Consider the following 15,609-nt stretch of genomic DNA (forward strand, 5'->3'; position numbering starts at 1 on the left):
CTTTTTGCTCACTGGAAAAAATGGTGGGTTTAAATAAAATATGCAAAATATTTAAAATCTTACATCAAACGCAGATGTGAGCGCCTGATAACGTCGACCACTTCTTTGATGTCAAGCAAATGGTTTCAGTCTTCAGCAACAATAAAGGGCTTGGACTCACTTTGAATACTTTGGAAAGGCTGTGTGTGTTTTACACACCCCATATGATGTGAACACCATATTCCCAGTGACGGGATTAGATTTCAATGTAAATCGTTGTTCCTTATCCACGTCTCCTCCTTTCTTCTCACATTTCACCACCCCATTCTCCCATTTTTCTTGTCCAAAACTCTGGGGACATTCGGAGGGACATGACAGAGATAGCATTACATGGCGGGGGCTTAAATGAGCGCAGAACCCAAAACGCCCTCAGACACATAAGCCTCAACTTGATCTTTGCTCTTACAGCAGAACAAATGGGCACTCTCGAAACAGAAGCAGAACTGAGGGGTGGTCTGGGCGAGGCTTCGGTTATCATGCTCTGTGTGTCCAAAGGTCTTTGAGGACAGACGCTCATCCATAGACCCTGCCGCTGCCTTAGCTATGAGCACACTGGATAGAAAAAAAGATGCTTGCTTGGATTTAGGGTCCTCTCATGTGGGATGGAACAGAGCAACACACACAACCGTTTGAGTGCTGGAGCATTTCTGCGGAAATGCACGCAACTGCTCACACACTGACCCACTTGCGTAAAAGGGGTCTTCAGAAAGACTTATGCAATTATTTCTGCCTCTCTGCAATGCATCCTTTCTGAACTACGCGTATGTGTGTGTGCGGAGAGGAGCGATAATGGGTATCTCCTCACATCATAGCGGTATACCCACACGTCTCTAGTGAAAAATGAATGCTTTCAGAAACAAGGGAAGCATGGGAAGTGAGAACATGCACACATATAGAATTTCTGGCAATATCCGAGGAATTAGTATGGACAAGCACAAGCCAGAATCCCTCTATCTTCACATATGTATCACAAAATTGCCTGAGTGAGTTTGTAATGCTGCTTATCCTGCTGCCAGATGACCATTAGTGCAGATCGCATTTCCTCAGGCGGCTTCAAGGTCAAAGCTGCTCCATCACTTTGTGTATGTGCATATTTATATCAGTCTTTTTAAAAGTGTTTGAACTTGCCACTCATTTTACTGAAGTATTGGGAAGATGGCAGCATACTCTATGTCCTTGGTGTTCAAGTATCTCCTTTCAGACCAAAGGAAGAAGTTGGATGGATGTGTTTTTTCATTAGGTTTTATCATAGTTGCTCTTCAGGTGCAAATCAAAGATTAACCTGAAACATAATTTGTTTTGAAATCTTTGTCCACAGTAGAGATAACAAATAACAGATACCAAAAGCATCGGAATCTTGTTTCATTTTGAATACACAAAGTAAAGAAATGGGAATTTAAAATTTTTCACGCAGGCAAAACCCTGCAAAATTGAACAAAAAGGACAAAGACAGTAAACAATTTAACAGAGGTGGGACTACAAGTCACTCACTAAAATAATTCATTGATGTCTGTAATTAATTCATGTCGTTTAAGGAAATAAAAATATGTGACACAATAAACATTGTTTTTCAATTAAAATAGATTTATGTGAACATAAACAACAAAATTCAATCCAAAATGTTTATTTTCAATCAAGTTCTTCCATACACAAACAGATTAGTGCCATTTTGCTGCATTAGGTAGAGAGTCTCAAACTATTAAAAAGTATGTACATTCATCGTTAGTTGTTTTGAAATAAGTGTGATTTGTTAATTGTGGACACAGGCACATCCCAGCTGTGCACATTTCAGTTCTTTATTTTTACTCAACTTTCTGTCTCGCCTGTCTTCATTGTGGTCGCGGGTGAGTTGTAGCCTATCCTAGCTGACAATGGATATAAAGACATTATAAGTATTATAACCAGAGGCATTCAAACACATTGTAGAAATTAATTATTTTTATGGTCGTTGGAAGAACTAATAATAAGTCAGTTTAGTTTGACAGATATCTCAAATTTAAAGTTGATCACCCATCCCAAAGTATGACTAAAGATACAACATTTTGCAAAGTTATTACTACAGCATCTGTGCAAACACAAACATCCTGATAAATAATGTTGAAGGAATGAGGTTGCAGGTTGATAGTGGATTATGAACCCCACTTCTATTGTCATTGCTTCATGTGACCCCTAAAAACATGAAGATCATAAAAAAAAATACTAATTGAGTACATAGTTTTGTCGTACACATAGAATTTCTGCTAATACATAACATGCACATCCGTAGATATTAGAAGGGAAAATATTAATAATTAAGACTTTTGTAGTCTTTAAAACAAATTAATGGGTCACAATATACTGGAGGCTGAGAGACCTTTGTAATAAACATACATTTTTGTGTTTTACCCACAATGATTATTTAATGTAACCAGACGTGAAGCCATTTCGGGCTTAGTGGTTAGAACAGAACCACTAAGCATTTGAAGCAGCAGCAGCTGACTCCAGTGTTTGTAATGCAATCGGACATCGAACATGAGCATGACTTCCCAAATCTGATTGTCCAACCGGGTGGATTCGGGAATCTACAAACGGCAATTTTCTTTAAGTCTTTCATACTTGAAAGAAAAACGGTGGGAGTGAATAATCTTGATATGTTTTGTAAAAGCTATTATCAAACCAAACCTGGCATCAGACCCGCTCTCAAAAAGCGATTATTCAGCATGCCAAATGGGGCGTGAGACTGTGAGTTGATTCTGAGTCAGAGAAGTACCTGCATGCTATTAAATTCTTGAGAGTCCCTAAAAATACAATATTTAAGAGTAATACGACAATTAAATCTATTGCGGCCTTCCGTCCTTGGCAGTGACATTGTAATTTATGACTGTGAGGCTGACACACACACACACACACGCGTATACACACACACACACACACACACACACACACACACACACACACACACACACACACACGCACACACGTATACACACACACACATTGTTAATCAAATAGTGCTGGTACAAGGACAAAATGGAAGCAGTGAATGAAGCGGTGTCACGCACTCTTCCTCCCCCATCCAGCTGCCGTGGAACATGAGAACGCCTGTGTTTACCCAGAAAAACGTTGTGAAAAAGAGGAGAGAGAGAATAAGATGAGGAGAACAAATGCTTTGGTAGAGGAGGCGGTCTTAAGCAGAAAAGATCTCTGCAAAATCACTTACCTACCCTGCAAAGCAGAGGGATGGAAGAAGTATGGCAGTGAAATAATGGGCTCTTACTCTTAACAAAAACATGGGTTTGATTTCACACTTATTTAAGATTACTTTCTCATTATCCCCATTTCACTTAACAATTATCTCAAAACAGTAATTTAATTTTAGTCTTATTATCAGCAATACTAAATTGATTAGATTTAGGTTTTCTTCAGGATTATTTCCACCACATACTGTATGTGCAATGGCGGATGAGAGATTTACAGCTGGACAAAAGACGAAATAAAAATGTTTTGGTTCCATTTCTCTCCATTTGTTGCTCTCTGTGTACCATCAGTGTATTTATAGCTAGTTTTATGCAGTATTGTGTAGTGTGGTGTAAAACGTAAGCCCCCTTTAATTATCTAAGAAACTAGAGTAGACTAGTACTAGTAAATCTATAAATTTGCAAAGCAAAAATGTTTATTCGAGGTTCTAGGGATTTAAAACAACTGTAAAGAATTATTCAAGCTTGTTTGTTTATTATTTCTTTGATTCAGTGTATCAGGGTTGCTCAGATGAAGTCAGCTGCTCTAAAAGAACATAAGCGAGAACAATTCCCGATGGTAACGTGACCCTCCTCATATTAAACACGTCTTGTGATTTTAATTAGGTCTGCACCTCACCTCTTTCAAAAAAATAATGACCTTGTGGTATTTAAAAATACTCATCTAAAACACATTTCTTGGGCTGGGTATATAAACAAACTTTGAGATGTCACTGAAGACTTGTATATCAGAATGACGAGAAGTGAAAGATGAAGTGTTTGCCAATGTTTGTCCCTTGCAGTGAGAGAAATGGGTTAATTGCTCTTTCATTATCATCAATGTCTGCCTGCCTCTTCAGTGTAGGAGGGAATGGTGAGAGCAACAAGTGGGAATTGGTGCCTGGTTTAATAGAACAAAACAAATGAAGAGAAGAGCTGCAATGTAATGGAGCTAGAGTTTAGAAGAGGGACATAGGAGAGGATGGCAGAAAGTGTCATGGACTTGGTTGATTTGGTTTGTGATTTGGAGATTTGTTTCATGTTTTCCATGTGTTCTTTTGTGCTTTTATCTTGTTAGTTTAATGTATTCTCTCGTGTTCATTTACCTTTCAAGTCCTTGTAGGTTCGTTTTGTCTTTGTCTTGCACACATTCTCTTCACACTATCTACTCAGAGTTCCAAGCTGTTTTACTCGTTTTTTGTTTACTCTTTTGATTTTGGACTTTTGTTGATTCTGTATTTTAATCATCTCAGTACCTCGTTGTGCCTTTTTGTTTCCCCTTTAATAAACTGCCCACTACTGGCTCACTTCCCTGCATTTGGATCGTCAATCCTGCCACAACCACCACAGAAATGAGTTCAATCAAACATCCAGGCTTATAAGCAGTGGCTGGATTCTCCAAAACGAATGATCAATCAGACCATGCAAAGGAGCAAGAATGTGAAGATTAGGAATCAGCAATAAAAGAGCAGATATGAGAAACTAAAAGGGCCTTATCAAAGAGAGAATGATTTTGTGTATGTAGCTGGCATGATTGCTGATTAGGTGAGTTGGTCAGGGGGTGTTGAATACGATCAACTATTCTGCATTGGCAGTGCTCACAGAGCTGACCACAGGTCGCATGGAAATCAAAATCAATTAATCATCCTTTGACCTTTAGAATATAACTGGGAGGCAAAATGAAATTACAGGAATATTTCATGTCAATCATGTTACCTGCATGCTGCGTCAAACTGAGTGACCAACAGACAGTAGAATACTAATGAGTCCTACTTAATAATTTATCTCATGTTCAACGGAAAGTACAACACGCACGCACGCACACACACACACACGCACGCACGCACGCACGCACACACACACACACACGCACACACGCACACACACACAGATCACCGGGATCGGTTCCCGTTGTGACAGTGTGGATGTGGGTGTTGATTGCATGTCTCTATGTGTGCCTTGTGAATGCCTGGCGATCAGTTTGGGGGTGTACCGTGTTTTTCCATGCATAATGTGCAAAATGTAATTAATTTATTGTCTTAAAATCTGGGGTGCGCATTATGCATGGGTACAACAATTTTTTTAAGAAAATTTCCCTCGAAATAAAACTTGAAATCAGACCTTGTCACATTCAGCCATCCTGCCCAAAACACTTAGTCCGTAAAATTCATAATTGACGACACATCGTTTGATGCGATGGTGCAATCCTTGATGGTGTGTTATTGTCAAATATTGTTAGTTTTTTAATCTCCATCGCAAACCGGATATCATACGGAGGCCGCCATTACAGATGCGCAGAACGGATGCGCAAGACACGTCAGCTATATAAAGAGCGAGAGTTCAGTTCTCTACCTAAATGCGTATTACAGGTAATATTTTATTCCACAACACTTTGCCTTGTTCCTTTCTTCTCTGCTGTTCACTTCAAACACGCTCCATACGAACACAATGCTCTCGTATCAGATGCTTGCTCGATCACCTGCTCGTTTGCTGTCACAATGTACCCTACACAATTCCGAAACATTTCTTCGCTATCGAGTTTGCTAGCGCATGCGCAGTGATACTGACCGGCAGAATAACATCCGGTTGTTCCCAAAGATGATCTTTTTTCTGAAATAATTTTACGTTTACGTAAGTAGGAGTCAAAATTTGGGTGCGTATTATACATGGGTACAGGCTTTTTTCCAGCATCGACATACCATTTTTAGGGTGCGTATTATGCACGGAAAAACACGGTAGTCTGCCTTTTGCCCGACGTCAGCTGGGATAGGCTCCAGCACCCTCCGCGACCCTGAACGGGATAAGAGATGTTTAAAACGAATGAACAGCAGTTCTTTGTTTGGAATCACTTCTTTCTTCCTGAAGATTGATTGAGGATATGGTGGAATGACAAGGGTCCTTAACGTACAGTGGTTATAAAATGTCAACATATCTCTGCTCAAATGCCAAGTTTTTGTGCCATAAGAAATTAGATCAGTATAGATAATTCTCCCAAAATAGATAATTTCCCCAATTCCACTATTGACATGAACTATAGCCATCCATGCATGCAAAAACAAATGTGAAGAGGGTCTGTATTGTTATGAATGGATGTGAAGCAGGAAACTTTTGTTTTATGATTTTCTTAAAAGAAGACTGCTCTGCAATAGAGCACTTGTGCTTTAGGAATTGACTGGCTCATCTGTGCCAGCCTGTCCCAATTTGTACATTCTGGTCTACCACCAGTCCCCATGCTAAGTTCTTACAGTCTGGCCCAAAAGTCTTAAACTGTGTACAGTGCAACACAGCTATGCACAATAGGAGGGGAGTTGAACAGAGTGACTGACTCGGCTGCTCTGGTAATTGCTCATCCATTACTCTGGGACAGATTACATATACACCAAGGACATAAACACTGGCACTGGCATTCACAGCCTGCTGCCTAATGGATATTTGTGTATGTGTGTGGGAGTTGCACCCTGCGCCCTCATTTATTATATACAAACCGTTATTTTTGCTGCTGATACTCCTGGGCTATTTTACATTAGGTAAAAGCCATTTGTGCAAAATATAGCATGTGTAATATTGTTGAGCTGCACTCCTTTGGCAGTCTGATACTTGCGGTGTACCTTTTGATTTTATATATATAAAATGATGATTAGAAAATACCTGTATACAATGTTTTTCTTCATTTGGAAGTTTCTTCACTTTGTTACCACCCTCTCAGCTCTACCTCCTTCACAAGCAAGGAGATTAAACACTCCTGGCTGAGAGTGGCGAGAGACTTGATCCCTCACTGACTTCCCACAATTAGCACTGATTTTGTTCAATGTAGTGCCTAGCCAAGCTTGAAGCAGCTCTCCCACAAACTGAACTTGATCTTATTTTCACCTGCGGCAGCTTTTTGCTGAAAGACAACAAACAGAAAAAGTATTATCTCTACACTAGAAATGCAGCTTCACAAGTTTTTTTCCCCTTTTCGTTTACATTCCTTTACATTGAAGGATTTTCCTATCTCCTCAGTTGGCGAGCAGCATGTTGGTTCCTTGGCCCCAGGACATTGAATTACAGAAGACAATTTTCTTGTGAAAACGGTACACTATGATTGGGGGTTCTTTTATTGATTTAACTAAAAACTCAACAAAGGTTTATGAGTTATATAAACATATATGAGTTGAACAGATGAGACACATTGCAACTGTTTGTCTCAGAGATGGCTTTTGATAAGGCATTGAAACTGAACTTTTGGTGCCTGACCTATTTTCTGTTCATGTGTTGTGTGTGTGTGTGTGTGTGTACTCAGTCTTTCTTTTGCTTTTGCTTTCTTTCCCTCACACCGAAGCAAAACAAACATTTATGCACATACTGGCTCAAGCCAAATCAAAATTTTCAAAAAAAGGTTTTTAATTGGACTTACTATGAATCATCTGGGGATTTGCCATGCTCAATCTTTTGAAACGGTTGTGAGGCAAAGAAAAAAGAATAACGGAGTAATTGAGTTTGTCCTCGGCCCAATGGATGTCATTCTCTGGATGTGTTAAACAGAGATGACAGTCATGGTTTCAGGCAGTCTTGTGGGTGCAGTTCTTTCTCTGTATGGATGAGATAATGCACACTCCATTTTTTTTTTTTTGCTTTTGTTTGTTTTCTCCTCTAGCTTTAGTGTTCTTTATTCCATCCACCAATCTGCTTTCTTGCACTCTTTCCAGATAGATTGAGCTTTGATCATCACAGTAGGGATCCAAAACAAGCCGGTTTTTCATTCTGCAAAGAAAAATTTGGCAGTGAGATACACTAAAAGATCATTTATATAAAATAATTTCTATGAAGCATGTTGTCCTTCTTTGTAGAGTTGGTGCAGTGATGGTGTTGATGCTTGAATCTCATTGCAGTCATGCAAAAAATCTTACATGTTGTGACTGCAAAACAGAGCATTGGTTAGCTAGACGGATGGATGAATCAATCCATCCATCCATCCATCCATCCATCCATCCATCCATCCATCCATCTGTCCATATATCCATGAAAGATATGCTTTTTTCCTGGCTCCAATTGAGGCAGTGATTGAACTTCTGTAATCTAGTAATTCATACACGTGTGTATGCCACATCCCCCACTGGCTTGCACAAACATGTAAATTACAAATACGTACATTCATTTTATTGTTATTTGTCATTTTATTTTTTTGAATTCACAGATATACTAAACTACAACATATCAATACAATAACTGTCGCTATTACGTTATGTGTACAGTTAAATTACTTCCATTTCCGTTACAAATTTCAGAGTAAAAGATTTAAGACTTAAATCTTAAAAGATTTTAGGATTTAAGATGCTCTTTTGTTACAATTATTGTAACACTAATGTAAAAAATGGACGCAAAAACAACAATATATCACTTCGGTGCCTTTGTGCCTATGAAACATAGGCAGAAATTTGTTTCTGGTAAAACGTACAGTTGCAAAACAATACAAACAAAATGAGCAGTTAGAATGATTAGTGATTCAATTTCATTCAATTAAGTAACAGCCGGCTTCTGTACTGGGCTCTTCATGCACTTTTGTCAGCATGTCAACTTGTAACAAAGGCAGTGAAAACAGAAACTTATGTCACTGGATGCCTGTCTTTCTGATAACACATACTCTATGTGAGCAAGATGTCTGGGCCACCAGAAGCGACAGTAACTCATCTAGGGTGTTGAGACGGTTGGTTTCTACACACAATTCAAATCCAATCAGCCAAGGATGGAAAGCTAATGAGAGGGTGTTTAGGACTAACAGTAAGAAGGGGTTCATGTTGTGTGAGTGTGTGCGTATGCATGTGTGTGTGCGTGCGTGTGTGTGTGTGTGCAAGCATACATTTTAATGCGTGTCAGCTTTGGCTTGTGGCATTACATGTATAGAAAAAAATTATGTACTTATGACAGAACTGTGTCAATGCATTAACAAGCAATATAAAACACACACACACATTTTGTATATATATATATATATATATATATATATATATATATATATATATATATATATATATATATATATATATATATATATCAGAGGCAGACTGCGATGGTACGGACATGTAGTGAGGAAGGACGATGAACGACTGGGTGAAGAAAGTTATGTCGTATAACGTAGAGGGAACAAGACCCAGTGGCCGACCTAAAAAGACCTGGCAGGTGACCGTGGCAGCCGACATGGAGGCACTCGGCATCAACCACGAGATGGCCATGGACCGTTCCCGGTGGAAGAAGGCCATATCGAGAACCCAGTCCAACCCAGCGGCGCCTGGAAAGCGGACTTTAAACCGGTGATGATGATACATAGTATACACACACACGCAAGCAAGAACATGCAAACTCCACACAGGGAGGGCTGTAGGTGGAATCAAACTTTGAAATCGAACCTTTGAACTGTGAGGCGGACATGCTAACCGGTGTGCCACCGTGACCCCCCTGTTTGTGTGTGTGTGCGTGTGTGTGTGTGTGTGCAGTTTTTGCTCAGCTCTAATATACGAACGCACGGACTACTTGGTAAAATATCTGATCTCAACAGAAATATTTTAAGTGTAGAGCAGAGCAGCTTGTAGGATACATGTGTTCGGCATCAAACAACTCCTTGCTACACTCAAAGCAAGGCCCTGTGGCAAAACTATAAACGTGTACAGTGTAGGGGTTGCAGGAATGAATCTTGGTGGCCACAAGTGTGTTTGTGTGGTGTCAACCCAGAGGGAATACTTTGCCTCTGTGTTTATGGTTATTCAAAGTATGGCTATCTCTGGGGTAGTATAGTATCATAACTCAAAATAAACAGCAGACTAAAGTCATTCACATTTGACTTTAAACAAACAGGAGTGGCAATGCAGGATGTCACCTCTCATAAGCATACACCACATGTACAATTGGTGATAAGCACCTTCAGGAAATGGTTGTTCTGTGAATTGCTTTTATAAACAATGACAGCCTTCCATTGTATTTCAGTGAAACATTATAATTCAGGTGTCTACGCAGTTTCTGAGATAAAATTCGATGGTGTGTGAAAACATGGACGTGGCTACACTTAACAAGTGAACTCAAAGCAACGGATTTAAAATTCACATTAGATGAAGTAGTATACTCTATTTGCATAAAGCAGCAATGTGTACCATGTGGAGCATTTCCTTCAAATATTACCTTCTCTTTACTTTTTTTATGTTTTTGTTTGTCCCTGTTACCCAAACAATTAACACTGGTGGCATAGACTACAATGGAAGCAGTGTTAAGAGCTCATTCACAAACTGCTGAGGCAGTATCAGGAGCAAATGGACCTTCACTATCTTCCTAAAGATAATAGGGCAAGGTTATACGGTAATCGTGGATTGCAACCTTCAAGTTGAGAGACAACCAATCAGCTGTTGAACAAATGTGCCCAAATATTATGTACTGTTCTGCCAAATTCACAATTTAGCTAAAACATTGAGCATTAGCATCATGGTGGAACCTGTGTTTAAGAGAATTACATCTACATATTAAAGAAGACATTTTATGCCCGTAATTTAAAACAGTTGCCAAGTGTCTTAATAACATGTCTATGGCATTAGTTTTCCAAAATACCTTTAAATTGCATTTTCTTTACCTTTTAAATTGAGTTTATTGTGTTATCCTTATCATTCTTGTTGCTATATCTTTGTCACAATTAGCAATCTAAACCTGCTATTTTGAATGTTGTCTGGGATGGGTTGCGTCATCATAAGACTGCTTATCTATTAGGTCTCACTTCGCTATATCTTTTTTTTTTAACAAAAATGGACTGACCTAGTAAAAGTGACAGAGATTTCTTTCAGACACTTTTCACAGTAAAGTCCCAAAATGCCTCTCTTCCCATTCCCAAACCCCACGACCACTCAACCTCCTCACTGACTGAAGTTGATATTCTGATGACAGTTTAGGGTCAGATGAAAATTGCAGGGTTCTTCATCTTCATTTCACTGGTGTATATTCGAAGCTGACTTCCCTGAAGGATTTGACTTATATTTAAATGTTGGCTTCGTAGTCAGTTTGCATTGCTTCCACAGAGGTGGTTTTTGGCCAGGCAGGCAAAACCAAACAAACATTCAGAGGTCAAGAGTGTTGTGCAAGACAATAAAATGTTGCTTTTGTAACAGTAATATGTACTACATGAGCCTACTATATGTGGCTGTGAATGTTATATCTGTACTTGGCAATATGTTATTATAAGTATGCTTTCTTGTCCTGCCCAATATAAACTGTATGTATCCCTTGCGGTGGAAAGTGCCAAATCATCAAGTTGCAGACTAGTGTGGCTCTCCTTTGACCACAACATGACATTTACCGGATCAGGCCTGTCTTCCTAAGACTAGCTTTGCACATATTTGCGGTTACATTTTTTTCTTTTAAAACGAGAACATACTCTGAACACATTAACTTGTTCAAAACCATATCCCATTGCCTCTGGAACTATTACGTGGTTTTGAGTTCACAGTTTCTGCATATTTGAGGAAAATGATTATGATAGGGTCATGATGAAGTAGCCCATCATTTAGTCCTATGCAGTTATTTTCTGCAGTGTTTGTTTTGGTGATGTTACACTTATCTTGCTAGCCATATAATTATTTTGTTCCTGCTGAAACCGCCTGTGGTTTTTATGAAACTTGCAACTGATGGTCATTGTTTTGTAACCGCAAAAGGATGATGTCAGACCTCATTTTGGTTCCCCAAGAAACGTGCACTCGCTGTCTCCCCCTCCCCACATCCAATCAGTCTTGTGGTCTACTGGATAATTAGTCGCCCATGAGAGTAGAGCGTTCAAAGGTCAAATTCTGGTTCCTTTTGTCGCAGTAAATCTCTCTCACTGTGATCATCTGTATTTTTCTGTTTCAGGATGGAGTGATGATGGGATGGATGTGAATATGGGCCAGTGGGCAGGCATGCGTGCCCCTCTGCTCGGCCTCATCTTGCTGCTGCTGTTGTTTCTCTTCAAACCACCACCCTGCTGCGGCCAGAACACCCAAGGGCCCCCTCCGAATACACCTCATTTTGGTTTCACTCACCCTGTATACCATGCCACAGTCTATGAAAATTCAGCTGCTCGCACCTATGCCAACAGTAAAATTAAAATGGGCATCCACCTGGCACAGCGCTCCTGGGAGATTCGCTACAGAATCACATCAGGAGATGATGAGGGTTTTTTCAAAGCTGAGGAGTATGTGCTGGGCGACTTCTGCTTCTTGCGCATAAGAACCAAAGGTGGCAATGCTGCCATCTTAAACAGAGAAATACAGGACAACTATGTTTTGACAGTCAAAGCCTCCATTAAGGGAGAGGCGCTACTCGAGACCTGGGCTAAGGTCAGCATCCAAGTCTTGGATATGAATGATCTTCGTCCATTGTTTTCCCCGACCACTTACTCTGTGACCATAGCAGAAAGCACCCCACTCAGGACTAGCATAGCTCAAGTTACGGCTACCGATGCTGACATCGGCTCCAATGGGGAGTTTTACTATTTTTTCAAAGAAAAACGAGAGCTTTTTGCAGTGCATCCAACAAGTGGTGTTGTGTCCCTCAGTGGAAAGCTCAATGTTGAGGAACAAAGCCGGTATGACTTGGAAATACTGGCAGTGGACCGCGGCATGAAGCTTTATGGAAATAATGGAGTCAGTAGCACGGCCAAACTCTTTGTCCATGTTGAGCGTGTAAATGAGAATGCACCCCTTATCAAAGTGATCACCCACAACCCCTCTTGGCTTGATAAAAACTCAGTGTATGCCATAGTCACTGTTGAAGACCCAGATGAAGGTTTAAATGGTGATGTAGACTCTGTAGTCATAGTTGGAGGAGACCTCTCTGATCATTTTTACATTGAAAGAGCTGATGAAGGCGAGTTTGTCATAAAGGCCTCCGAGACAATTAACTGGGAGACTTACCCACATGGCTGCAACCTCACACTACAAGCTAAAGACCGAGGCAACCCACCAAAATTCTCTGCTGTCAAAGTTGTCCATGTTGTCGTTACCAACCAACCAATAGTGGATATCAAGTTTGAGCATGAGTTTTATGATGTTAATTTGAGTGAAATAGCACCACCAAGCACAATTGTACAGGCTGTGAAAATAAAACCAGAGCCAGATGATGCAGAATATATCTTGATCCCCTCCGCAGATTCCACATTTTTTCAAATAAATACTATAACAGGAGTCATCTCCACCACTCGTTGGTTTACCCAGGTAGCTCAGAATGTATTTAACCTGGAGATTATGGAAATTGATAGTGAGCTCAAAGTTAAAGTCCAGATTTCTATTGAGGATGCCAACGACAATACGCCAACATTTACTCAGTCCTTTTACAAGGCTTTTGTCAACGAGAGTGTACCAGTTGGGACCACTGTATTAACTGTTTCTGCAATTGATTTGGATAAAGGAGAAAATGGATACATAACTTACAGTATTTCCAGTCTTGTGACACTGCCATTCAAAATTAATCAGTTCTCTGGTGTCATCAGCACCACAAAAGAGTTGGACTTTGAATCATCGTCAGAGAGCTTCATGTTTGTAGTCAGAGCATCTGACTGGGGCTCACCTTATCGGCGAGAAAGTGAAGTAAATGTTACTATTCAGCTGGAGAATACCAATGATAACCAGCCCTTGTTTGAGAAAGTAGCATGTCAGGGTGTGATCTCCAGAGACTTCCCAATGGATGAAGTCATCACAACAATGTCCGCTATTGATATTGATGAGTTGGATCTAGTAAAATATAAAATAATTTCAGGTAATGAATGGGGGTACTTTGACCTCAACCCTGATTCAGGAGTACTTGCATTGAGACGGCCCTTGGCTACAGCCAATCCAAAGAATGGTGTCTTCAGTCTCAAAATAACTGCCACAGATGGTGAGAATTTTTCTGAACCCATGTTTGTTAACATTTCACTTGTTCATGGGAAATCTTCTCCCAAAGGATTTAATTGCAAGGAAACAAGGGTAGCTCAAAAATTAGCAGAGAAATTACTCAAAAAGTCAAAAATAAGCAACAAGCCCAAAATAGAAGAAGGTTTTATTGACCTTTTTTCCGTCAATCGGCAAATGCCCCAGTTTGAAAGCTCTTTTCCTGCTGATATTTCTGTGGTTGAAGATCTAATGGTAGGCTCAAGTGTTTTCCAGATTAATGCTTACGATGGGGACACGGGTTTCAATGGCCGCCTTATTTACTCAATTTCAGATGGGAATATTGATAGCTGTTTTACAATTGAAATGGAGACAGGTCTTATTCGCGTCTTTCTTCCCATGGACAGAGAGAAAAGAGATCGTTATCTCCTCAACGTAACTATCTATGACCTTGGCCTGCCACAGAAAGCTGCCTGGCGGTTGCTTACTGTCTACATCACGGATGCCAATGATAACGCACCTCGGTTTTTACAAGAAGGAGGTTATAGAATTGTCATACCTGAAAACACAGCCATAGGGACAGATGTCATTCAAGTGGAGGCCATTGACAAAGATCATGGACCTAATGGGGAAGTCTTCTACTCTTTTTTGACCAGCACAACCCACTTTGGTATCAACTCCACAAATGGCATAGTGTATGTTGCTGGGCAACTTGACAGGGAGTTTGGCTCGACTTTATTTTTGAAAATTGAGGCTCGAGACAAGGCAGATAAAGGGAGCCAGAGGTTTTCTGTAACCTCATTAAAAGTCATACTGGAAGATGTAAATGACTGTCCCCCACTCTTTATCCCAACTGTGTACAAAGCCAGGGTTCTAGAGGATCTCCCAGTTGGAACACTTGTGGCCTGGATAGAGACCCAAGACTTAGATCTCGGTTTGGGTGGCCAAGTCCGCTACTCTTTAGCCAATGACTACAACGGATGGTTTGAGATAGACAAAGTAAGCGGAGCTATTCGTCTGACCAAGGACCTGGACTATGAGACCCAGCAGATCTACAACCTCACCGTTCGGGCCAAAGACAAGGGAAAACCAGTTTCTCTTCTCTCTGTCACCTATGTGGAGGTAGAGGTCCTGGATGTTAATGAAAACCTCTATACGCCATACTTTTCCCAGTTTGCCTTGTCAGGATTAATTAAAGAAAACGCACGTATTGGATCTACCCTTCTGCAAGTCAGCGCTAATGACGAGGATGATGGCAGAGATGGAGAAATACAATACTCTATTCGAGATGGGAGTGGACTCGGACGGTTTGCCATTGATGAAGAAACAGGTAGGATTTCTTTGAAAATTATACATTGCAGCCATGCTTTTGATAGGATTTATTTGTTTTAACCTCCTTTGTCTGAGAAGAAATCAAGCTCTAATTTTGTGCTCTGTGCAAATCTTGCACAACGCGTGGCCTTAATCTGTACAGAGGCCAACTAGACCAAGTTCTGGTA

The 15,609-nt window shown here is 40.2% G+C and overlaps 1 protein-coding gene across 1 annotated transcript in view; it reads left to right on the forward strand.

Moving 5' to 3' along the window:
- fat3a (FAT atypical cadherin 3a) overlaps positions 1 to 15,609 on the forward strand; it is a 189,749-nt gene that overhangs the window by 57,183 nt on the left and 116,957 nt on the right. Inside the window, exon 2 of the mRNA XM_061281270.1 lies at positions 12,114 to 15,440. Coding sequence (XP_061137254.1) covers positions 12,131 to 15,440 — 3,310 coding nt within the window. The 5' untranslated portion in view covers positions 12,114 to 12,130. The remainder of the gene's footprint in view (positions 1 to 12,113; positions 15,441 to 15,609) is intronic.

The sequence above is a fragment of the Syngnathus typhle genome, linkage group LG6, assembly GCF_033458585.1.
Source record: "Syngnathus typhle isolate RoL2023-S1 ecotype Sweden linkage group LG6, RoL_Styp_1.0, whole genome shotgun sequence".
NCBI classification, from domain to species: Eukaryota; Metazoa; Chordata; class Actinopteri; order Syngnathiformes; family Syngnathidae; genus Syngnathus; species Syngnathus typhle.